General features: G+C 37.5%; 1 protein-coding gene across 1 annotated transcript; it reads left to right on the top strand.

Moving 5' to 3' along the window:
- The first annotated feature begins 481 nt into the window (after positions 1-481).
- LOC118842200 (olfactory receptor 1J4-like) lies at positions 482-17333 on the top strand. The gene is made up of 2 exons (XM_036749803.1): positions 482-1000; positions 16386-17333. The coding sequence occupies exons 1-2, from the start codon at positions 482-484 to the stop codon at positions 17331-17333; spliced, it is 1467 nt and encodes a 488-aa protein (XP_036605698.1).
- The last annotated feature ends 6879 nt before the right edge of the window (positions 17334-24212 follow it).

Genomic DNA, 24212 nt, shown 5'->3' with positions numbered 1-24212 from the left:
ACAGCAGAATGATTTTTATCTCTCAAGAAGAGGGAAACTTGTTGAACGAAGATTAAATACAAAAGCAGTATTTTGCAATAGGATGAACATAGTCTATGGAGTCCATGGTCTAATATTCTATGATCTAAAGACCCTTCTAGTTCTGATGCCACATGTTCCATTTTATAACATTCCTGGTTGTATGTTCATCAAAATATAACATTGTTCTGGCTATGCTCTAATGTACTTTCCATCTTTAGCATTTTACTTCCTGGGTGCTACCATCCTTGGTTCTAAAATTATTTCCTGTTCTAACCCTTTATGTTCTAAAGGCCTTTTTAATTCTAACATTATGAAGTCCGTATTCTAAATCTTGTCTAAACATTTGTGACTTTATTACTCAGATGTTTATGGAGCCTACTATATTCAATATTTCATGACTTTTGTGACTCAGTGGTGTTTATTTCTGATTCCCTTTTCTTCCAGGAGTTAGTAAAACAGCATGGAAAGAGACAACAAGACGAGTGTCTCTGAATTCCTCCTCCTAGGATTTCCCATCAGACCAAAGCGACAGGCGTTGTTTTACATCCTATTCTTGAGTATGTATCTCACCACACTGTTTGGGAACCTGCTCATCATCTTGCTGATCAGACTAGACTCTCACCTGCGTACCCCCATGTATTTCTTCCTCAGTCACTTGGCCTTTACTGATGTCTGTTTCTCATCAGTCACTACCCCAAAGATGTTGGTGAACATGCAGACAGGAAGCCAGACCATTTCCTACAATGGCTGCATCTCACAGATGTATTTCTTCATATTCTTTACAGATCTGGACAGCTTCCTGCTCACTGCAATGGCTTATGATCGCTATGTTGCCATCTGCCACCCTCTCCACTATACCACTGTTATGAGTCTCAAACTGTGTATCTTACTGGTAGTTGGGTCCTGGACCCTATCCTGTTTCAGCTCCTTGACTCACACCCTTCTCCTGGCTCGACTATCCTTCTGTGAAGACAACACTGTAGCCCACTACTTCTGTGACTTGGGTGCTTTGCTTAAGCTATCCTGCTCAGACATCTCCCTCAATGAACTAGTAATATTCACCATAGGGGTAACAGTCATTACACTGCCATTAATATGTGTCCTTGTGTCTTACATCCGTATTCTTGCCACCATCCTGAAGATCCCTTCTACCAAGGGCATCTGCAAAGCTTTATCAACCTGTGGCTCCCACCTCTCTGTGGTGTCCTTATATTATGGGACAATCATTGGCCAGTACTTTTTCCCTTCGTCCAGTAACTCTAATATCAAAGACATCATTTTTGGTCTGATGTATACAATGGTGACTCCCATGCTGAACCCCTTCATCTACAGTCTGAGGAACAGAGACATCAATGGGGCCCTGAAGAAAGTCCTTAGTAGGGGAATGTTCTCTTGTCCTTCATAGCCTGAGCCATGAATTAATTTTACTCAGTTCATGGAATTATACACTGTGTCTACTCATTGTTCAATTTATAACAATATAGATAACTTAAACTTATTTTTCCACATATCTGCATAAATTCTCCATAGAGAATCCATCAGATATCATTAAGAATTTCTCAAGATGAGAAGGGATAGAGTTTGTGCTGCTCTTGAGTGATCAATAGACCACTCACATGAATGCAAAGAAAACTACAATGGTTTATTGTTCCCAAGACATCATTTGTGGACTTTATGGTATTTCTGTAAGGAAAACATATAGGAATTCGTTAGAGTTGAGAAAACTTAATTGTTTAACAGCTCACATCATTTACTCTAGGTTAATTTAATTTGACAAATATTTTTAGCATCCATTATGTCCAAGGCACTATTAGGTACTAGGGATACAAAGACAAAAATATAAAACAGTCCTTCAACCTCAAGGATGTTACATTATTCAAATTGAAATTGGCAGGCCTCCTGAAACCAAATCAAAGCCTCTTCTCAAAAGCTCATACTGATTTTCAGGTAATTATATTTTAATCAAGAACTAATGCAACAACTTTTTTTTTACCAGACAGAGACAGTGTAATATAGGGGGAGAAGCAGTACATCTGGAGGTAGTAGACTTGGGTTCACATGTCATTTCTCCCAACTATCAACTGTCTGCATGATATTGAACAAATTGCTTAATCATTCTGGGTCTCAATTTCCTCTTTTGTAAAATTAAGAAGTTGGACTAGATTATCTCTAAGGTCCATTTTTTCTCTAATTCCATGACCCTGGTAATTGTTGGGTCTATTTTACCTTTTGATTGGGTACAGCCCGTAGAAGGTCTGAGTTCATACTGTACAATACAGTGATAGTGATAACCAGTCTATAGTAGCAAAAATAATTTTTATTGCTTGTGTATTCATTCACATTTCCAGTAGCAGGGGGAGGCCTTTATAGAGATCCTATGCAATGGTAGACTATAGGGGAAATCTTCAAGTATCAACAACTTTATTCTGACAGAGGAGCCAAAGACCTTAACCAGGGTAGTACCTTTTGTATGCAACCTACAGAATCACATAGCTGTCTTATTACAGGGAATTCACCTGGCCATCAGGGTTCAAGGCAGAAACATTACCTGGTTCTAGAGGATGTTGATTATTCATTGTGTACTGAGGTGTGGGACAGGGTATACAGACAATGGTTCAAATAGTTTTTATGATCATAGCTGGAAGCCAATAGAGTGACTTTTTTTCACTCTGGCTGTCTCTTTAAAAATCTCCACAACCTTCCTGTCTCCTCAAACGATGGGATTAGTAAGAAAGAGTTTGGTATAAGAAAATAGAAATGGAGAATGTGACATGGAAATTCTAAAAGACAGCTCTCCGGCCAAGCCTCAGTAAGATGGTGTGCTGCGTGAAGTCTATCTGTGGTACCACTTACTTGCTCCCTCCCTTGGTGGTCACCCTTGAGGTAATTGTGAAAATTGAATGAAGCACACTGACTCCTTTTTTATTTTAAATTTATTTAACATATTTAGTTTTCAGCATTGATTTTCACAAGAGTTTGGATTACAAATTTTCTCCCCATTTCTACCCTCCCCCCCACTCCAAGATGGCATATATTCTGGTTGCCCTGTTCCCAAGTCAGCGCTCCCCTCTGTCACCCCACTCCACTCCCATCCCCTTTTCCCTTCCTTTCTTGTAGGGCAAGATAAATTTTTACGCCTCATTGCCTGTGTATCTTATTTTCTAGTTGCATGCAAAAACATTTTTGTTTGTTTTTGAACATCTGTTTTTAAAACTTTGAGTTTCAAATTCTCTCCCCTCTTCCCTTCCCACCCACCCTCCCTAAGAAGTCAAGCAATTCAACCTAGGCCACATGTGTATCATTATGTATAACCCTTCCGCAATACTCACGTTGTGAAAGACTAACTATATTTTGCTCCTTCCCAACCCATCACCCTTTATTGAATTTTGTCCCTTGACCCTGTCCCCTTTCCAAAGTGTTTGTTTTTGACTACCTCCACCCCCATCTGCCCTCCCCTCCATCATCCCCCCCCATTTTTTTTATCTTCTTCTCTCTTCTTTCCTGTGGGGTAAGATTCCCAATTGGGTATGTATGGTATTCCCTCCTTAGGCCAAAACTGATGAGAGCAATGTTCACTCATTCCCCCCTCATCCACCCTCTCCCCTCCTCCCACAGAACTGCTTGCTCTTGCCACCTTTATGGGAGATAATCCATCCCATTCTATCTCTCCTTATCTCCCTCTCTCAGTATGTTCCTCTCTCATCCCTTAATTTGATTTTATTTCTTTTAGATATCTTCCCTTCATCTTCAACTCACCCTGTGTCTGCTCTCTCCCTCCCTCTCTCTCTCTCTCTCTCTCTCTTTCTCTCTCTCTCTCTCTCTCTCTCTCTCTCTCTCTATATATATATATATATATATGTGTATATATATATATATATATACATACATACACACATAGATATATACATACATACACATTCACCCATATATATATATATATATATATACATAAACACATATGTATGCATATTCCCTTCAGCTACCCTAATACTGAGGTCTCATGAATCATACACATCATCTTTCCATGTAGGAATGTCAACAAAACAGTTCAACTTTAGTAAGTCCCTTGCAATTTCTTTTTCTTGTTCTTTTTCTTGATTACCTTTTCATGCTTCTCTTGATTCTTGTGTTTGAAAGTCAAATTTTCTATTCAGTTCTGGTCTTTTCACTGAGAAAGCTTGAAAGTCCTCTATTTTATTGAAAGTTCATATTTTGCCTTGGAGCATGATACTCAGTTTTGCTGGGTAGGTGATTCTAGGTTTTAATCCTAGCTCCATTGACCTCCGGAATATCGTATTCCAAGCCCTTCGATCTCTTAATGTAGAGGCTGCCAGATCTTGGGTTATTCTGATTGGGTTTCCACAATACTCAAATTGTTTCTTTCTGGCTGCTTGCAGTATTTTCTCCTTGATCTGGGAGATCTGGAATTTGGCGACAATATTCCTAGGAGATTTCTTTTTGGGATCTACTTGAGGAGGTGATCGATGGATTCTTTGAATTTCTATTTTGCCCTGTGGCTCTAGAATATCAGGGCAGTTCTCCTTGATAATATCTTGAAAGATGATATCTAGGCTCTTTTTTTGATCATGGCTTTCAGGTAGTCCAATAATTTTTAAATTCTCTCTCCTGGATCTATTTTCCAGGTCAGTGGTTTTTCCAATGAGATATTTCACATTATCTTCCATTTTTTCATTCCTTTGGTTCTGTTTTATAATATCTTGATTTCTCATAAAATCACTAGCTTCCACTTGCTCCAATCTAATTTTTAAAGTAGTATTTTCTTCAGTGGTCTTTTGGACCTCCTTTTCCATTTGGCTAATTCTGCCTTTCAGGGCATTCTTCTCCTCATTGGCTTTTCGGAGCTCTTTTGCCATTTGAGTTAGTCTGTTTTTTAAGGTGTTGTTTTCTTCAGTGTATTTTTCAGTATTTTTTTGGGTCTCCTATAGCAAGTCATTAACTTGTTTTTCATGGTTTTCTTGCTTCCTTCTCATTTCTCTTCCCAATTTTTCCTCTACTTCTCTAACTTGCTTTTCCAAATCCTTTTTGAGCTCTTCCATGGCCTGGGACCAGTTCATGTTTTTCTTGGAGGCTGTTGGTGTAGGCTCTTGCACTTTATTGACTTCTTTAGGCTGTATGTTTTGGTCTTCTTTGTCAGCAAAGAAAGAGTGCAAAGTCTGAGACTGAATCTCGGTGCGTTTTCGCTGCCTGGCCATATTCCCAGCCAACTAACTTGACCTTTGAGTTTTTCAGTGGGGTATGACTGCTTGTAGACTACAGAGTTCTATGTTCCACGTTTGGGAGGGAGGTGCCAGCTCTGCCACACCAGCAATGCTCCTTACTCAACCCCCAACCCGGACTGGGCTTAGATCTTCAGCAGGCCATGCACTCCTTCTCTGATCCGCCACTTAATTCCTCCCACCAGGTGGGCCTGGAGCCAGAAGTAACAAGAGCTGTAGCTGCCCCACCTCCGCTGCCCCCGGGGTTGGAAGCCAAACTGCGAACTCTTTCTACTCCCGCAGCTTTTCCCACTAACCTTCTCCGCAGACTTTGGTGTTTGTGGGTTAAGGAGTCTGGTAACTGCCGCAGCTCACTGATTCAGGGCGCTAGGGCCCCCTCCGCCCAGCTTCTGGTCTGGATGGTCCACGCCGCCCATGCTGGACTCTGCTCCACTCCGTTCCCAGCTCCCAGCTCCCAGCTCCCAGCTCCCAGCTCTGTGTGGGATGGACCTCACCCAGAGACCATCCAGGCTGTCCTGGGCTGGAGCCCTGCTTCCCTCTGCTGTTTTGTGGGTTCTGCCATTCTAGAATTGGTTCAGAGCCATTTTTTATAGGTTTTTGGAGGGACTTGGTACAGAGCTCATAGTAGTTCCTGCTTACCAGCCGCCATCTTGGCCCCACTGACTCCTTCTTGTGACTCGATTCTGGATCAGTTCCCTTCTATTAAATTACGATCTAGTCCAATTTCTCTCTTGTGAAAAAACTTTATTGCATTGTTTGAACCTTGTCCTCAGTGATGGGGAAGCTGGACTACCTCTGTCAAAGGGCCTATGTTATGTTTATTAGAAACCCAGTCAGATCTGAACATTGATGCAAGAAGTTTTCTCCCAATTATACATATCAAGCAACCTATATATCTTATCTGAAAACTGGTCCCATACTGGTCAATTAGCTATTGTTGGTTTCCATGATCCTTTGATTGAACACAAACACTTGGGGTGATGGGATGCCTCTTTTTCTGATTTCAGGGAATTTCACCTGTTGATCCTTCAGCTCTTACCTTGGAAAGCCCCTAATCTTTCCTCCAATTAGAAATCGGGTTACCTAATTATACTTCCTGTTTTTATTTTGTTTATCATAATATTTTAATATATAAAAATTTTTCTCCTCTTGTATTCAGGGTCCAGTACCAAGCTCAGGAGGTCTGGTCCCTATTTGTTATGCAATTGCCTTCACTGCTTAATAGACGTACATTCTCAGCTTGAACCTTTGATTCCTCATTTATTTCAGAATTCACACTTGACACTCTGGACTGACCTGCCTTTTTCAGCTCTCACATAATTTCATCCATATTGGCTTTGTTATTGAACCTACCACCACAGTCTGAGGTCTCAATATTCTTCTCAAACATCTCAGTATTTCAGGGTAACCACTGTTTTGAAGTCAACTGCTTTGACTTCATTCAAGTTCCTTTATGGAAAGTGTAAGTAGGAATCACACACAGCTACATAATTGAAATCTGATATTGATATATTTAATGTAATAATTGAGTTATAGTGATATGATAATTGATATATAACAAGACAAAGGCATACAGAGAAATGGTGTGTAGCTGTCCCCAGTTCAGAAAACAAGGATGACTTAGAAGTTCCCCAGTTTTGAGTGGTGTATTAGTGGAATAGATGAGGTACACAAGATACAGTAGTAAATGACAATAGAAAACTAATGTTAGCAGAATCAAAGACTACAGCTTCTAGAATAAGAACTTACAATTTCATGAAAACTGCTGGGAAAACCAAAAAAAAGTAGGGCAGAATCTACATTTAAACCAACACTTTACATGGTCTACCAACATAAGGTCAAAATGGGTACATGATTTACACATCAAGGGTGATACCATAAGCAAATTTGGAGAGCAAAGGATAGTTGACCTGTTAGATCTATGGAGAAAGGAAGAATTTTTGACCAAACAAGACACAGGGAGCATTGCAAGATATAAAATGGATAATGTTGCTTGTATTAAAAAGTTTTTGCACAAACAAAACCAACATTAGAAGGAAACAAAAATCTGGGAAACAAATTTTATAGCATGTCTCTGATAAAGGCCTCATTTCTTAAATAAATAGGGAACTGAACCATATTTAGAAGAGTAAGAGCCATTCCTTAATAAATGGTCAAAGGATATGAAAAAGTAGCCTCTAGAAGAAGAAATCAAAGCTATCACAGAAGAAATGCTCTAAAACACTACTGAGTAGAGAAATACAAATAAAAACAAATCTGAGATACCCCCCCACACCCACAAAACTGGCTAAGGTGGAAGAAAAGGAAATTGACAAATGCTGGACAGCATGTGGAAAAATTGGACACTAACACATTATTGGTAGAGTTCTAAACTAGTTCAACCATCCTGGAGAAAAATTTAGAACAACACTTAAATAGCTAACTCCAACCCTAACCCTAACAATTTAGAATGACACTCAAAGAGCTAACCCTCACCCTAATCGCTAACCCTTACCCCTAACCCTAACACTTTGATCCAGAAGTACCACTATTAGGTCTGTATCCCAAAGAGAACAAAGAAAGGGTTCAAGGGTCTGCTTGTACAAAAATGTTAATAGCAGCCTTTTTGTGTATGTGGTGACAAAGAATGGGAAATCAAAGAGATATCCATCAGTTGATGACTGGCTGAAAAAGTTGTGGTATATGATTGTAATGGAATACTATTGTCCTATAAGAAATGATCAGCAGCATGGTTTCAGAAAAAACCTAGGAAGACTCACAAGAACTCTGGCAAATTAAAGTGGGCAGAACCAAGAGAATATTGTACATAACAACAGGAATATTGTGAGGATGATCAACTATGAAAGACTTACGTACTCTAATCAAGACAACTATCCAAGACAATTGCAAAGAACCCACGATGAAAAATGTTATCCACCTTGAGACAAACTGATGAACTCTGAATACAGATTGAAGCTTATTTTTCTTTCTTTATTTTTATTGTTTTATTTTGTTTGTGTTTTGTTTTATAACATAGAAAATATGGAAATATGTTTTGTATGATTTCATTTGTATAATCTATATCAAATTGCTTGTCTTCTCAAAGGGGAGAGAGGCAACGGAAGAGAGAAAATTTAGAACTCAACATTTTAAAAAATGATTGTTAAAATTTTCTTACATAAAATTTGAAAGTATTTAATAAAACAACCAAAAAATGTTAGAAATAAAATGATTTACAAACACTGTATTGAGGAAATGAAGACGAAACCAAGATGATATTAAACAGGGGTTTTAAGATCTAGTACTAAGTAACATATTTTATGTGGACTAAGTTTTCATAAGATCATAAAATATTAAAGTAGGATGGTATTTAAGAAGTTATTTTTATCTTAATGCATCATTTCATAGATAAGGAAACTAGAACCCAAGAGATTCAAGGAATTTTTCATGGATACCCAAGTGGTAAGTGGGAAAGCTGAGAGCCCAACCCAGATGTGCTGACTCCATGTCCGATGCACTTTCCGCTACGAGGCTGCTTATGAATTTATAGTCTTAATGAGTCTATGTTTTTGTGGGATATTCCTATTAGAACAGTCAAATGAACACTAGTCTTGTAGTGTGAAGATGTGGGTTCCATTGTTGTAAACTGTACCAGCATGACTCACATGTAGCCAAATTTTACACCTTACAATGCAGTGAATCCTTCCCTGTAGTACAGAGCCTGAAAGGAATTTACATATGAACAGTCTTAGATCTTTGTTTACTTTTTATGGACTTACCATGTTCTGTTTCATATTGTAATTATTCACAACATCACTCATATACTAGACTATGATCTCTACAATATCAGAAACTGTTTGGGTAGGCAGAGGAAGAAATGACCTTTAAGGTTCCATCAAAATTCAGGAGGCTAGAAATCTAAGATTTTTAAAATTGTTTCCTTTTATCCACCTAGTGTTTGTATGGCTTTGAGTCATGGAACACTACAGTGCCCCAAAGAATTAAAAATTAGTATTACCCAGAAGTCACTTGAAATGTTCATGGTGGATGTGAGAATGCTGCAACATATTACAAATAAAGCACTTTAAAGAACTTGAGCAAATATTAGCGGGGAAATTTATGAGCAAAAAAGAGAAAGAATTGCCTGTGGAATAGGAATGAGGGATGACAAATGGGCAGATCAAGTATGGTTATGTCAGAAGAAAAGAAGAATGGAACCCAGCATGTTGAGTGGAATCTAGAGACAAACTTACGGACATACATGGACAAGAATCTCAAAGGATGGGTAGGCACAGAAGAGCTGCACTCTGCATCATCATCAAAGGGAGACATCCAGAAACAACAAGGGGATCAGGGATGCATTTGAACATCCTCAAAGCACAGCCTAGAGTCTTACACATAATAGCTGCTGAACACTGACTACATTTGTTCACTGAATGAATGGACAATGTGACCCTGAGCAGGTCACTTCCACTTTCTGAGATGCTGTTGGTAATGATACAGTGAACAGAATACTTCTCTATGTTCTGTACTGCAAGTGAACTCCATCTCTAAAACACGGATGGAAATTTACTACCTAACATGCAGAGCTGTTTTGGTGAAAAAAAGAGTCTATAAACTCTAAAGTGCTAAAGCATTGCCAGCTATTTATTTAAATTTTCATTTGTCATTTACTAATCAAGTATTTATTAGCTGCCTATTCTGTGCCCAGGCAGTGTACTGGGCACTGGGGATACAAATATAAATGAAACAATCCCTACTTTCACAGAGTTTGCTTCATGTGTTTCTTTCATTCCTTACTAAAGAGTTTTAGCACCCAACCATTTCAAAAATAAAATGAAGGTGAGGAGGATTCTTGTCTAAATTTGAATAATCTAAGTTCTGGTTAATTATGGATGTCCCAGAGTCTGGGCCAGGGCTGGTGGCATTAGGTGAATGAGGCTTGCAGGAGGGACAACTTTGAGCTGGAGAATAAGAAGCTGATGATTTCTTTACACAGGCCCAGAGCAGTGAGGATGGACACCCCAAAGGGATTTTTCCCAATGGCCCACAGCATTGTCTTCTCCAATCAATGGCACAAACATTCCCCTTCCACCAACCCTAGTGTATCCATTTCACAGGGAGCCTATGGGGGAATCAGGCAATTACTCCATGTTTATTTCTAACCAGAATCTTGGGAGCATTGTCTCCCACCTCAGGGTAACTTCTTTGGCTGATAAAGCAGGAGCCCCAAGTTCCTTTGTTAGTGGAGAGGAATGAAGAAGCTCTTCCCAACAAACATTGTGCTTCATCTATCTCCCCATCCCCTGTGAGCAGCCCAGAATTCTGAAGATTTGGTTTATCCTGTTTCTTCCAGATTCCCATGTATCCTGGTAAGAAGCTCTATGCTCTGGAGCTGAGAGCATGTGAATTTATCCCATGCAGGCACAGGTCTGGACATCTTTACTGTAGTAATATGTTTGTGTGTTTGTGTGTTTCTGTTGTGTGTGTGTGAAAGAGAGAGACAGAGACAGATAGATTCATAATACTCTTCTGCTTCCTCAGTTTTAATAAAAATAATGCCTAATAAGAGTGAGCATTTTAATGCACTTTTAGGTTCACATTGTATTTTACAAATATTATCTCATTTGATCTTCTCAACAATGCTGTGAGATAGGTCATATTATTCTTATTTTCCAGATGAGGAAACTGAGGCTGAGAAATATAATGTGACTTGTGCAATGTCATCCAGCTGGGGAAGTAGGTTAAGGAGTAGTAGAGTGAGGTAGCAGGTAGAAGTAAAGTAGAGGAATCAGGAGGAATAGGAAGTAAGAGAGACACACAAACATAAAATAAAGATTGGGAGTAGAACTCATAGGGGAAATAAAAGCAGGGGTAGTAAACATGATCTCAGACAATGTTAAAGCTCAAATAGATCTAATAAAAAGAAAAATAGGGAAACGACACTATACGTCAGCCATATTCATCAATATTGTTTTACACTATATAGAATAACTAAACAACACTATAAGGTTGGAATATTTCTGTGGTATAGGAAATGATGAATCAGTGGACTTAGAAAAACATGCAAAGATTTGGACCTATGAAGAAAGAGGTTATCCACTCTCATAGAGAAAGAGGACAAAGAAGCATAGAACAGTCTTACATAGATGCATATGAATGTATGTCTATATACAAGTATAATTATAGATGTCTATGTATATGTGTATATGTATGAGTATATACGTGTATATATCTTTGTGTCTATATGTATGTATCTGTGTGTACACCTATGTGTATATGCATATATATGTATGTGTAGGTAAATATTTATGTGTGTATGCATATACACACATACATATACATATATTTGTGTATGTATATACACATATATGTGTGTATATATGTATGTGTGTATATATATACATACATATATACATATACACACACACACACCTCTTTACTTGATTGCAGTAGCTTTCTTTGGGGAGGGTTGGGGGGAGGAAGGGGTAATAAAAGAAAAAAGTAAAAAGTGCGCAGCAGAGTGGCAAAGACGGAGAGTTCTGAGCACAATGCATAGTATTTATTACATAGGCTTTCTTGAAATGGAAATTTATTACTGTATATTTTGAATCCTCTCTTACATTCTGCTGTACACATGGCAATGCTTTTTTTCTTTTTTTATTTTGTATTTATGTTTTAATATTTAAGCTTATCATGTTTCTTTTTCTTTTCTTATTGTGTTTTTAAGTTCAAAATAAATTTTTTAAAAAGACTTTAAAAAGGGAAAAAGTGGGTTCAACACCATCTCTGATATATACTTGATATATGACCTAGAGCAACTCACTTAACTTTTAAAGGCCTCAGGCAATTCCCTATGATTTACTTTCTAAATCATGTACAGGTTGCAATTTGCGGTGATAGAGGGGAATTTCCACAGTGCATCCCCATGCTTAAGAAAGAATCACAAATTCTTTGTGTCCCTTTTTGCAGAAGGATATAAACTTTTTAGCTTAAAGATATTTTTGAAAAGATTTAAGAAATGAAAGGATTTTAACAGAAAAGACTTAATTTACTTAGCAGCATAATGGATATACTGTTATATAAGTGAATTTTCCAGAAATTGAAACCTTTGTCCTTTCAGAAGTAAAATTTAAAATTTTAATCATTTTAATATAAACTTTCTGCAGGCTATCTTTCTGGTCTAACTTTATTTCTTTCTGGAATAGAACGTACTACAAAATTCCACGATTTCATCTGTGTAGGTAACTGCCTCCATTGATGGCCACCACTCTGTACTTTCATAGAGGGTCTTCATGAGTTACTGAGGCAACAGTTGAGAGCAACCTTCCAGTCATGATATTTTCTTCACTTAGCTTGATGCCTCCTCAGAAACATTTTTATCTCTGGGTCTATTCAGAGAGTTAAGCAGCAAGATCCAGTTTGTGTTTTACTGGCACAGACTTTGAAGACCTCCATTCCATGATGAGACATTCGACAGAGATTCTAATGTAGGAAAAAGAATATACTGATCCTTTTTGTGACTTGTGGTTTCATTAGAATAGCGAATTCTCAGCTAAGAAACTCCACAGACCAATGTAGATTGATATATACTTGGCAACTTCCTGTCTTAGAATATTGCTTGGGGGAATTCAGATGCTGAGTGATTCATCCACAGTCACAAAGCTGGTATAGTTTTGATGTTCCATCATATCTGATTCTTTGTGGTCTGTGGACCATAGCATACCAGCATTATCCATGGGACTTTCTTGGCAAAGATACATGAATGGTCTGCTATTTTGTTCTTCAATGGACTAAGGCAAATGGAATGACATGTCCAGGGTCACATACTCAGTAACTGTCTAAGTTTGGATTTGAACTCATGTCTTCCTGACTCCAGGCCCAGTGCTCTGTCCACTGAGCTATCTAGCAGCCTCTGGTTTTAGAGGAAGTATTTAAACCCAGACCTTCCTGACTCCATAGCCAGGCTTATATACCATCTATTGTGCTGAACAGAATTGAACCCTTTATTTTTTGCTTAGAGTCATCATAAGGAAGACAAATTAATATTCTATATCCTAATAGAATGGCTTCACAAGGAGCTACTGACATACAGTGGACTTATTGCTTCTATCCTAAATAATCCTAGACTCCATATTTTCTGAGTTTTAATGCTTATTTATTCACCCTTTCTCCTCTTTTTCATGGATTTCTCATATTACTTTTCCTGCTTTTACTTTGCTGCTTCCAATGTCCTCCTGGAGATTTTACATGCTTGAAAATCATGGAATGCAAAAATCGCAAAGCAATTGAAGTAAAAAGAACAATAATAAAAGCATATATCTATGTTGCTTTAAGGTTTGGAAAGTACTTTCCATATCTCAGGTGATCCTCACCTACTTTGTGAGGTAGGTGCTATTGGATTTTCCCAGTGTTTTTTATTGGATTTTCACCCAGTTGGGGATCCTTTGAGGCAGGATTTAAACTCAGTCTTTCCTTGAGTTCCAAGTCCAACTCTCTATCTGTTTTACTACTGAGCTGCTAAACAACTAACATGGAAAAGGAATGATTCAAAGTGGTTATAAGCAAACTGCTCAATGTAACCCACAGCAATTTGGGTGCAAGTGGCATATATGATCAGAAAAATAGGTGGATAAGTCACAAGTCAAGAATGAGACAATGAATGGACAACCTCATCAATAACTTAGAAAAGGGCCTCTAATTCACTGAGTAACTTGGTCTTTCATTTGTCCTACGGGAATTATGAGAAAACACAGACAAGAACAATACAGGAAGAGAAGACATGGAGAGGGTGTAATCAAATTTGGATAGGGGTATAAAGCACTGGATTTGAAATCACAGACCTCGGTTTAAATCCCATCCCCCTCCCCAGTGTGAGTTTTGAGCAAATCATTTCACCTCTCATGTATTCAGATTCATAATCTATAAAATTATAATTTGGATGAGATAACTTCAAGGTTTCCTTCTGGCTTGAAATCTATGATCTTAAGATCTTTGAAAATATAAAATGCCTTTTATGCATTTGAGCTATCTTTTGAAGAGAAGAGCAAATAGGATTATACGAAAAACTTAAGGGGCTTTATGAGAAAAATGGACACATTTCAGTATCACAGATTTTGGAGCTGTTTTGCAGAGCTGGGGGTGCCCAAAATTGTCTTCTATTTGAAGTATTCTTTGAGCAGGGATAAGCTCAGTCTTGAAGAAGAGATATGATAATGCACTTGTCTCCCTACCTTCTTTGCAGAGGCTGAGGGCTATGGTTGTGGAACAGTGTGTATATTTGTTGATTGATATTGTGGTTAATTTTACCAAACTCTTTGTTTCTTTTGATTTCATTCTGTATTTTAAAGGGTGGCTTTCTGGGTTTGGGGAAGGAAGACTGATATATTAAGAAATGAAAGTGACATGAAAGCAAAAGATATTAAGGAAAAATTAAGTGCTTGTAATTTAGCTTCATGGATGAAAACATTTGATTTATTTTACTCTCCTACCCCCACACTCAGCCTTGTACAAGACCCACACCTATGTGGGTCTCAGCTAGACCATTTTCATAATATAGCTAACAGTGATCGAGATCCATTCATCGAAAACATCTGGAACTGAGATGCTAGAATCCAGTTATAGTCATTCCACTGTCATTGATGAAAAAAATAGTTTGTCATAGAAATGTTGACAGATTATTCTTCCCTGTTTTTCTTTTTTCCTTTGCCCTATCAGTTTCTGTCTTTAAATGCTTTTGTAATGATTGACTCATTTCCCTCTCATTGCTTCTTGATGTTTTATTAAGTGATACTGCTCCTAATTTTCCATCATCTTCTTTTTTGTAATTACTGCTGGCCAAAAGATTCATTAGCTGTGATCAACCTAGACATGAGACTTTTTGCAAAATTAGCTATGTGGCTGCATCATTTTAAAGTCATTTCTGACTCTTTGTGACCCCTTTTGGGGGTTTTCTTGGCAAAGATCCTAGAGTAGTTTGCCATTTCCTTCTCCAGCTCATTTTATAGATGAGGAAACTGAGGGACACAGGGTTATATGATTTGACTATGGTCACAAAACTATAAAGTGTCTGAGACCAGATTTGAACTCAGGCCTTCCTGCCTCCAGGGCCAGCATTCTATACATTGTGCCTCTTATCTATCCATTATATTAGCTATGCTGCTCCTAAACAAGGGACATGCAGTCATTATCAGGTGCATATACAAAGTCTTTCCAGCTTGATAGGACCTACAAGAACTTTTGATCCACTGGCTAACATAGAAAAGCCAAGGCCACCTCCACAGTGTAATGAACCATTGTGATGATGAGCAATAATAACACAGAAATCAAATGAATAAAAGATTGATTTGTCATAGAGGCAATGTAGTTCAGTGGGAAAAAAAGAAAGAATTTAAAATTAAAAAAAAACTTAAGTTCAAATAAAGGCTCTGCCATTATCCAACTTGAGGAAATCAATCTCAGCATCAGTATCTTCAACTATAAAATAAAGGAGTTGGACCAGATGATTTCAGAGTCCTCTTCCATTTCTGTGTCTATTATGAGGAAATTTAGGGCTGTATGTTATCTATAAGGTACAGTCCTTTGGAGAGGGTAATCAGGTGTGTGAGAAAGCCTCTTCTTTCCCTATTGTTTCTGATTGGAGACTCCATGAGCTAACCACTCAGAGACAGTCACAGCAAAATGAGTTATGTCTGAATGAGAGGGAAACTTGTTGAACAAAGACTGCACTGGTAGATCACAAAGGCAGTATTTTGTAATAGAGGATGAACCTAATCCATGGAGTCTACATTCTAACATTCTATGATCTAAAATTCCTTCTAGTTCTAATGGCACATGTCCTATTTCATTATATTCTAGATTATGTGTTCATCAAAATATAACATTGTTCTGGCTATACTCTAAGGTACTTTCCATCTTCAGCATTTTACTTCCTGAGTGCTACCATCCTTGGTTCTAAAGGTCTTTCCTGTTCTCATACTGTATGTTCTAAGGTCCTTTTTAACTCTAACAATATAAAGTATGTATTTTGAATCTTGTCTAAATATTTGTGACTTTATGATTCTGATGACTACGAAGCCTAGTATATTCAATACTCTGACTCAGTCACATTTATTTCTGATTCCCTTTCCTTCCAGGAGTTAGTAAAAGAGCATGGGAAGAGACAACGAGACAAGTGTTTCTGAATTCCTCCTCCTAGGACTTCCCATCAGATCAGAGCAACAGGTGTTGTTCTACATCCTATTCTTGAGTACGTATCTCACCACACTGTTTGGGAACCTGCTCATCATCTTACTGATCAGACTAGACTCTCACCTGCGTATCCCCATGTATTTCTTCCTCAGTCACTTGGCCTTTACTGATGTCTGTTTCTCATCAGTCACTACCCCAAAGATGTTGGCGAACATGCAGACAGGAAGCCAGACCATTTCCTACAATGGCTGCATCTCACAGATGTATTTCTTCATATTCTTTACTGATCTGGACAGCTTCCTGCTCACTGCAATGGCTTATGATCGCTATGTTGCCATCTGCCACCCTCTCCACTATACCACTGTTATGAGTCACAAACTGTGTATCTTACTGGTTTTTGGGTCCTGGACCCTATCCTGTTTCAGCTCCTTGACCCACACCCTTCTTCTGGCCCGATTGTCCTTCTGTGCAGACAACACCATAGCCCACTACTTCTGTGACTATGCTGCTTTGCTCAAGCTATCCTGCTCAGACATTTCCCTAGATAAACTAGTGATATTCACTGTAGGGGTAGCAGTCATTACACTGCCATTAATATGTGTCCTGGTTTCTTACATCCATATTCTTGCAGCCATCCTGAAGATCCCTTCTACCAAGGGCATCTACAAAGCTTTGTCAACCTGTGGCTCCCACCTCTCTGTGGTGTCCTTATATTATGGGACAATCATTGGTCAGTACTTTTTCCCCTCCTCCAGTAACTCTAATATCAAAGATATAATTTTTGCTATGATGTATACAGGGGTGACTCCCATGCTGAACCCCTTCATCTATAGTCTGAGGAACAGAGATATTAATGGGGCCTTGAAGAATATCCTTAGTAAGGGAATGTTCTCTTCTCCTTCATAGTCAGATCCTTTGAATTAATTTTACTCAGTTCATGGAACTATGCATATTATTTACTCATTCTATAATTCATAACAATATAGATAACAAACTTATTTTTCCACATTTCTGCATATATTGTCTATAGAGAATCCAAAGTTAGAAGGAAAGCAGAAAGCTGGGAAACAATTTCTTACAGAAATGTTACTAATAAAGGCCTCATTTCTCAAACATGTAGAGAACTGGGTCAAATTTGTAAGAATACAAGGCATTCCTTAATTGATATATGGTCAAAGCATATTAATAGGTAGTTTTCAGATGAAGAAATCAAAGCTATCTCTATATTATATGAAAAAATAATCTAAACCACTATTGATTAGAGAAATTCAAATTAAAACAAATCTGAGATTCCACCTCACACCTCTCAGATTAACCAATATGATAGAAACAGAAAATGCTAAATGTTGGAAAGAATGTGGGAAAATTGGGATACTAATGAACTCTTGGTGGAGTTGTGCCTGGAGAGCATGACCAAAGTGCCATAAAACCATTCATACCTTTTGGCCTAGTAGTACTACCACTAGGTTTGTAGCTCAAAGAGACAATTAAAAAGGGAAATTGACCCACATATACAAAAATATTCATAGCAGCTCTTTATGTGGTGGCCAAGAACTGGAAATTGAGGGGATGTCCATAAATTGGGGAATGATTAGACAAATTAGGGTATACGAATGTAATGGAATACTACTGTGCTACAGGAAACAATGATCAGGCAGATTTCAGAAAAACCTGGAAAAACATACACAAACTGATGCTGAGTGAAGTGAGCAGAACCAGCAGAACATTGTACACTGTAATAGAAACATTGTGTGATGATCTACCATGTTTGACTTAGTTCTTCTCACCAATACAATGATTCAAGACAGTTCCAAAGGACTCAGGTTTGAAAATGTTATTCACATACAGAGAAAGAACCGATGGAGGCTTAATGCAGATTGAAGCGTATAACTTTTACTATATTTTTTCATGTTTTTTTTCTTTTGGTCTGTGTTTTCTCTCACAACATGACTAATATGGAAATATGTCTTACATGATTGCACATATATAACTTCTATTATATTGTTTGCCATTTTAGGGAGGGAGGAGACAAGAGAGGGAGAGAGAAAATTTGGAGCTTAAAATTTTTTTAAAAATAAACTTTAAATTGTATTTACATGTAATTGGAAAAATGAAATACTATTTAAAAAATTAATTCCACAATTCTAGATCATTTATATTGTCTCATGCAACCTAAAATTCTGTGTTCTCTATATCCTCCTATTTCTGATCCTGGAGATTTTAGTGCACTGAAAATGCAGTGTGAGTTGACAGTGTGATATGGAAGAAAAAAAGCTAATATGATCTTATGATCTTAAGCTATACTCTCAAAGGCAGTGTTCAGAAAGTAAGAGGCAATAACCTTGTCAACCTGAGCCCTCTTCAACCACTCCCGGAATACTCTATACTGGTTAAATGAGACGATGAATATAAAGTGCTTTGCAAATTTTCACACAGTATATGTGAGCTATGATTGTTAATGTAGAAGGGGTTTGAAGTTTGACCACCTTCACAGATAACATTAGTGAGGTGATCAACCTTCTCTACCTCCATATTCCTTATTTATTCTAAAAAACCATCTAGTATGACCAAAAAAATTGGAAAATGTTGGATGTGGAAAAGTTGGGACGCTAATGTACAGTTGGTGCAGTTGTGAACTGATCCAACCATTCTGAAGAGCAATTTGGAACTATGCCCCAAAGGCTATAAAACTGTGCACAACTTTTGATCCAGCAATACCACTGCTAGATCTATATCCCAAAGACAAACAAAAAAAGGGAAAAGTGCCTATTTGTATAAAAATATTTATAGCAGCTCTTTTTTGTGGTGGCTAAGAATTGGAAATCAAAGGGAAGCCCATCAATTGGGGAATGTCTAAACAAGCTGTGTTGTACGACTGTAATGAAGTATTATTGTGCTGCATGAAATGTCAAGTAGGATAATTTCAGAAAAAACCTGGAAAGACTTACATGAACTGATGCATAGTGAAGTGAATAGAACCAGGAGAAACATTTTTGCCATAAGCTTTTGATTCTCTCCCTCTCCCTCTCCCTCTCTCTCAACTTCTCCCTTTCCCTCTTCCTCTCCCTTTCTCTCTCCCTCTCCCTTTCTCTCTTCATGTATGTGTATATATACACACATATGGATATGTTTATACAGTGCTCTAATATTCCAGACTGTAAGGTGTATATAATTTATCAACAGTGTAACAAGCAATAAAAAGGCACAAATAATAACTTACAATACATCAGCCATGAAAAAGATCACACAGTCACCTTGAATCATCACTGCAACTGCTTACTTCTCAATTTTGAAAACAAATTCCTATGACTCAGTTCTGTCATGATACCAATTAAAGTCTAATTTTTCTTCATGTTTCTTCACAAGACAAGAATTAAACCAATTCTTCAGGGAAAAACATTCTCCTTATTCTCTTTCTCTCTGTACCTTACTTGGTCTCTCTTCAGCCATGACAGGTAACTTTTCTAATGACAGTTTAGCTTTCATTCTTTTAACATTTTGTTGCATCCTGCAGACCTAGTGATGGTATTTATGGTCTGGATGGGAGAAGCTATTGAAGCTAGTGCTAGATTTCTCTATCACCCAAAAAATGTTCAGTTCCTGAAAATCATTCAGTGGTATACCAAATCTACATGCAAATTATATAAAATACATATGTTGTAAAACATCACTTGATAGGTTGCTATAATAGCAGTATGGACAACAATGCAATATTAGTGTTAATAATAATAGCTAAATATGATAAGAGTATATACATAATGCTACATATATACTTCAAAAGTATAATATAACATTATATACAATTCAGAAATAGAAACTTCATCTGCCTGCACAAGTGACCACTTTTCCTCCTCCTGTAACATTAAAAACAAGCCTATATATGAGTTGGATTTATAGTCTAATTCCTTTCTTGAGCTTTCTATATCTATACCTAAGTTGGTTGATGGTAGAGGCTCACTACTAGTCAATCTTTTACTGGAAGCCACAATTAATCAATCAACAAACATTTGTTAAGTTTCTATTATATACAGTGGGCCCAGCTGTATATAGTGGTGATTTTGCATCAGATCATTTTGACATTTGGGTTTTTTGTTTGTTTTTAATTTTCACAAAAGCCCTTTTTTACTGTGGTTCCAACTTGCAGGACTTTCTCCATAAACTTTCTTTTGAATGTATATTACTAGTGTGATTCTTTTGATGTGTTTTCTTGTCCCTTGAGAGGGTACTCTAAGGCTATATGATGTTGAATCTTAGCAAGGCAAGCAGCCCTGGACAGGTTTATGTTCATACTCTATTCTGCATTCTATATCCATCAACTCTTTAATATTTAGTATAGGCTCACATAGACTGATGCCACTTAGACACCATTTAATCTCTGGGCCATGTATCGGGTTGCTACACATTTGTTCCAGTTTAACCTCACCCACTTCCTTAGGTGCTGTGATTACCCTCTGAAGTGTTCTCTTCAGTCAAGCATTCACACAAACTACAAAATCAGCAGATCTTCCCCCTTTATAGTGAACAGTATTCTTAACAGTATTTTTAACAATGAAATCACCCACCTTCCATGGAATCCCACTAACACCAAATCATCCTTCTGGTTTTTGTAGAAATGTTTGCCATGTGAGTTTAGGTTAAGTAATCCTCAAACCCTGTGCTATTAAGTTACTTATATTTTCTAACTTAGACAACTAAGAATTATGTCATCATTCTGTCACAAAAAGGAAAAAGACAATGCTGGAGGGAATGTGGGAAAACAGGGACATCAATAAACTGTTGGGGGAGCTGTAAACAGCTCTAACTGTTCTGGAGAACAGTTTGGAACTATGCCTCAGAGCTATAAAACTGGGCATACCCTTTGACCCAGCAATTGTACTACTCAGTCTGCTCTCCAAAGACATAAAAAAACAAAGGAAAAGGATCTGTATATACAAAAATATTTATAGTAGCTCTGTTTGTGGTGGCAAAGAATTGTAAAGTAAGGGGATGCTCATCATTTGTAGAATGAATGGAATTATAGTATATGATTGTGATAGAATGTTATTGTGTGTAAGAAATGATGAAGGGGATGGCTTCAGAAAAACCTGGGAAGATCACTATGAACTGATACAAAATGAAATGATCAGAACTAGGAAAACATTGTACAAAATAGCAATAATCTTGTAATGACAATCAACTGTTAAAGACTTACCTACTCTGATCAATATAATGATCCATGACAATTCCAAAGGACTGATGAGCTCCAGAATAGGAAGTGATGAACTCTGAGTGAAGATTGAAGCATATTTTCTTGCTTTCTTTATTTTTATTGCTTTTACTTTTTGCAACATGGCAAATATGGAAATATGTTTTGCACGACTTCATATATATATAATGGGTATTGTATTTCTTCCCTTCTCAATGGGTGAGGGGAGGGCAAGAGAGAGGGAGAGAATTTGGACCTTAAAATAAAAATAATTTAAAAAAACAAAAAAAATAAAAACATCAAACAACAACAACAACAATAATTCTCTTACCCTGTAAGCCCAATTTCCCTTGAGAAAGATAGAGTACTTTCCCAGAAAAGCTTCCAGCTTAGGATGGCCCTCTGCAATGATATATCTAATATATCTAATAATATATTTAATATATGGCTTTGCCCACAGATGTCACATGATTGTTCAATTCAAGGGATCTAGCCTTTGCTTACTCACAAATAAGTTATCTCTTTCTGGACCCATGTTTTGTTTTTCTCATGGAGGAATTATCCCTTTATGACTTAAGAACACCTTACAATCTCCTTACTGTCAGGTTTCCTTTAACTACTAGGGCCTTTACTCTCCTGGTCAATTTCATTTCCTTAGTATGAAAGATGTAAATCAGTTCCCAAATGCTTTTTTCCTATATTTACTGTATTTGTCATTTTTGAATAATGCAATAAATTGGGTAATTGATAGAATACTGAGTTGTCTCTCAAGCCCCAACTTTGCTATGAATTACCTTAAAATCTCACAATTCCTTGACTTTTCAATATTCTGACAATTTACATGTTTTTATTTTGTAGGTCTACTTCTAAAATCGGGAGACCCCTATCGCTTTCCCATTCCAAAACATCACATTCTGAAACATTATTTAATAAACAGGCAAGGCTCTAATTTTTCAAGTAGTGTTAATAGAAAATTTTTATTTAGCAAACCAATACAATTAAACTAATAATTAAATATGTGATGCATATAGCCATCACTGATGAATCAATAGTTATATGTAATTAATATGTATCAAATAAATAGTAAAATGGACAAATTTATGTTACTAATTACCAGCAGCACTATCAGGAACTTTATATGTATGCATGCAGCAGTGTAATGGCAAGCAAAGTGGGATGTTTTGTTGTTTTTTGTTTTGGAGTGCTTCTCAGCGCTAAGGCAATCAAATGCCTTTGAGTCTTGCCTTTGTTTGTAGGAAGGCCCACACCCTTTTGCTAATTAGGTCACAAGAGATGTGAAGCCTTCGAGAGGAGAGAAGCCCTCTGACACTGAAGAAGTGTATATACACTCTCGGGTTGGCATTTTGCTTTGGAGCTCACTCATTGGAAGAATATTGGCGTGTAGACTCTGGGGAGGTGTTAGAGTCCCCCAACTTTGAAAAACCTAGATGTTGGCTCTTCTTTCTATGTTAACTATTTATGCTGATTTGTGTTATTTTTCTCTGTTAATATAATTTCTGCTTGTAATTTCTGTTTGTGTTTTTTCTGAAGTTCAGGGTGTTGACTTTTTCCCCCTTAACTAAGTGAATGATATATGTATGTTTAATTAAAGTGAGATTGTAAACCTCTTAAAGTTGCTTTCCTTAGAAAAGCAGATCAAAGAACCTGTGCTAGCAGTCCTCTGTGTGCCGGTGTCATTGGCCTTACACCTCCACAGAAGCTGCAAGAAGCATTGTTGTTACAAGTAGGTTTGTGATGAGAGAAATAATACTTACAGTAAAAAAAATTTTAAATCCCAGATATAAATCCTTATGTATAGAAGACATTTAGTGTTAACCACCTTCACACATAGCCTAGGTGGGGACATCACCCTTCTCTCTACTTGGTTCTAGTCTGTTTTTCATTATTCTTTCTCATCCTGAGTTCGAAGACAAGGGGTAATAGTGTGATTAATTGCCCATCAATTGCTAAAATTATGACCTCTCTCAAATCAACTCATATCAACCTCTTTTCCCATAAACTTTCAATCATTTACCAATCCCTCCCACCTTCTAGGCTTAAATAAATGTGAAGGTTACTGGCTATACAATTTATTACCAGGATAATAGATAACAACAGGTAAACATAAACAATTATCTACAATATATTAGCTGTGAGAAAGATCACAGCTGACTTCATCTTTAACCTTTACCTCAATTTCTGGCTTCTCAATTCTGGAACCACAGTCCCATCATTTGGTTTTATCATGAGAGAATTTAATTGGTAAATAAAAATCTCTTCTTAAGAATTCTCTTCATGGGGAGCCAAGATGGCCATGTGAAAACAATGTCTTACTGGAGCTCTCACAAATTCTGTCAGATACCTCTAAAGAAGTGAATTTGAGCAGATTTGAGAGAGTTAGAAGCTACTAGGAGACTGAGTGGGCAAATTTCCAAGACAGGAGAGGCCGCCAGGTCGACAGGACAGATCAGTAGGCTGGGAGATCACTGGGCATGCGGAGCTGCACCAGACCATACCGAAGCAGAAACAGCTGAAGAAACCAGTCAGCGATCCAGGCTGGGAGAACGCTGGGCACATGAAACTGGCAGAGATCCCCAGGC

This window comes from Trichosurus vulpecula, chromosome 3, assembly GCF_011100635.1.
Source record: "Trichosurus vulpecula isolate mTriVul1 chromosome 3, mTriVul1.pri, whole genome shotgun sequence".
Lineage (NCBI taxonomy): Eukaryota > Metazoa > Chordata > Mammalia > Diprotodontia > Phalangeridae > Trichosurus > Trichosurus vulpecula.
This window is presented reverse-complemented; position numbering and strand designations above follow the sequence as displayed.

Coding starts and splice junctions, on each gene's coding strand:
- LOC118842200 (XM_036749803.1), top strand. CDS start 482: ATGGAAAGAGACAACAAGACGAGTGTCTCTGAATTCCTCCTCCTAGGA. Junction 1,001..16,385: donor CCTTCTGTGAAGACAACACT/GTAGCCCACTAC, acceptor AGTTAGTAAAAG/AGCATGGGAAGAGACAACGA.